This window comes from Mus pahari, unplaced genomic scaffold (genome assembly GCF_900095145.1).
Source record: "Mus pahari unplaced genomic scaffold, PAHARI_EIJ_v1.1 scaffold_13760_1, whole genome shotgun sequence".
Taxonomy (NCBI): Eukaryota; Metazoa; Chordata; class Mammalia; order Rodentia; family Muridae; genus Mus; species Mus pahari.
The window spans coordinates 8-2,693 of NW_018391846.1; the positions used below are offsets into that span (position 1 = coordinate 8).

At 40.9% G+C, this 2,686-nt stretch overlaps 1 protein-coding gene across 1 annotated transcript in view; it reads right to left on the reverse strand.

Moving 5' to 3' along the window:
- Positions 1-563: 563 nt before the first annotated feature.
- LOC110314714 (tripartite motif-containing protein 30A-like) overlaps positions 564-2,686 on the reverse strand; it is a 10,024-nt gene continuing 7,901 nt past the window's right edge. Inside the window, exons 4-5 of the mRNA XM_029534623.1 lie at positions 2,601-2,641; positions 564-2,351 (exon numbers count right to left, since the gene is read on the reverse strand). Coding sequence (XP_029390483.1) covers positions 1,753-2,351; positions 2,601-2,641 — 640 coding nt within the window. The 3' untranslated portion in view covers positions 564-1,752. The remainder of the gene's footprint in view (positions 2,352-2,600; positions 2,642-2,686) is intronic.

The window sequence follows — 2,686 nt, forward strand, 5'->3', positions numbered from 1 at the left end:
GCCTTTGATCTTAGCTAGTCTGATTGGTGTGAGTTGGAATCTCAGGATCATTTTGATTTGAATTTCCCTGAGACTGAAGCAAGGTGATGCTGCAGGCTACTGCTGAGAACTCACCCTATGCTAAATGTAGAAGAGTCTTACCTGTCTGCATGCTTCGCAGAGATCCCTCTCTTCAGTCCCAGTGGTGCTGGGACCTCACCTTCTCTGGGAACCACAACTGAAGATGTGTCCTTTCTGTCTGTCTGTTTATGTCAATATGAATCTTTAAATAAACTCTGATTCCCTGGTAATCCTCACAGTGTCTACTTGAACCTCCTCACTTATCTAAAACCTAGCACATTCTCCTTTCACACTATTGAGTTTTGGTCTGTTGCTATATATTGTAAACTTGAACATAAAAGCACAGCGAGCCAAACCAAATCAAAACACAGTAATCCTGTGTAAACTCAGCCTGGCCTGCACTGAAGTCTTCCTGTCTCTGTCTCCTGAGTGCTGGGATTGTATCAAAACCATCATGAAAACATCTGTTTGTCATTCCAATGATATTTTAATATGGTCACATCAAATGGGAGAAAAACCTTAACAGATGCCATATTGGATACCTCTTTCATGATAGAAGCAATATGAGTTCCTAGAAACATTCTACTGTTTACATTTTACAACACAACAGAAGGTACAGTTATGGGTATCACTGTCACCATTATCATTCATTACAAAATTAAACTGCTAGACACCCTGGAGAAGAATTTACATCTTTTGTCAGTGACAGAAAGAATGTGGCTGTGGAGACCTGACAGGGCTGAGGCAAGTAACTCCGTGGTAGAGCAACTCATAAGCACTCAGGAAGCCCTGGTTTCTATCTCTGTCACCACAAGAAGGAAGGTTGTCTACCGTTGTGGACCTAGGTAGTTCTGTCTGTAAGACCTAGGGTTTGCAGACGTTAAAGAATGGCGGAACTACAGCCTGATGCTGCAGACAACTTACTTCAGTTTCACTGAGCTTTTAAACATGAACGTACAAAAGAAAGCAGGAAGGTTGATGAGTTCAGAAAAACCAAATCAGAAAAACATGTAAATACATAGCAGTAAGAATATATTAACAAACCTTTTCTATAACTGTCTCAGGGCAGACCATATAAACACAAATGTCTGGTACTATGCTATACATGATATCTTGAAAAGCATGAAGTCTAGGCACAAGTCCATATTCAGAATCTGTACATTGAGGCCGGCATCCAGGATATGCTTGCACAGGAATTGGTTCTATAGCTATGTTCTGACTCCCAACAAGAATAAGCATACCTTACAAATTGAATGCATATGTTCTTTTTGCAGGATGTACGAAATCACATCCAAAGCAATCCAGCGAACAAAATATCCTTGAGGTTAAAGGCCTTCTTTCTTTTTTTTCTGGGGCTTCTCTTACAGGTTCCTAAGACATTGTTCACCATGAGTCACTCTTTTGACTGTGTTTCTACAGAGATGCTGTTAGCAGAGGCTCTATTTCACTTTGTGAGGAAACAACTAATTTTTTTTTTTTTTGGAATATGGGAAAGGACAAATGACTGTAATCATCTTGTGAGCAGACAAGCAACTGGATCAAGGAAATGAATCCACAGTGGTTTGTGGTTAGAAATGAAGGTCATTAAATTGGAGGGCCCAAGGGGGGGGGCAGTTAGAATAATGCAAAGGTGATCTGGCACATAAGATACAACCAGACATGAGGGCACTGTATAGATATATAGGTGAGGGTTTAGGATGGTGGCCCACATACTGTCATTGGGTATGAACATTCCATAGGATTAAAATATGGATAGACTTCCACAGGGAAGGCAGGGTTATAGAACCTATAGATGAGAGCTCCACAGTTAGAAACATCATAAAATGAGAGAGTGCCAGCTTCCCGATCCAGGAAAACTCCAACACGACTGGGACGACCAGGGAGATAGAGGGCCAAGACACTGGAATTGTGGGTGTCAGAACACTCATCAAAGGCCTTGTATACAGACGAATTCTTCATCCCTATAACCCAGTAGCCACATTTAGGCTGATACATTACATTTTGTTTAATATAAAATTGATGTCTTTTTATGAAGTTCATTTCATCCTTTGAATGAAGTTGGGGTTGAGCACACTTTCCATCATTTAATCCGAGGAGCCAGGCAGCCCTTCTAGACACGTCTACTTCCCAGTAATGCTTCCCTGAGGAAAGAGCTGGATATCCCAGGACACCCAAATTGTAGGTCTCAGAAACTGGAAGCTTACTCATATTGTAACCTATATATTGTATTTGTCTTTTTTCTTTGTTAATGGTAATGTCTGCATCATTCTTTGCATGTAGATCCATATGAACTGCAGAAAAATGAGACATGTATATTTTGAGTCAGATGAATCATAAGGTACAGCCTTATTTGTAATGTAAGCAAGAGAAGCATAGGGAGAAAGAGCAAGGAAACATGGAGAAGCCTTGTTTACAGTCAAGCAGAGGCAGATTGCTGTGCATAGTGGGAGAAGCACCATGAAACCTGAGACTTAACAGAGAAATAAACTCTGGAAGACATTGAGAGGAGAGGGATTCATGGTGCTGTGGTTTCTCCTTACCCCAGTATTGCTGGACATCCATGAGTCCTGAAATGATGAAAGTTCACAGCAGTAAGTACAGTGAAGGAATCAAACCATTAAAGCCC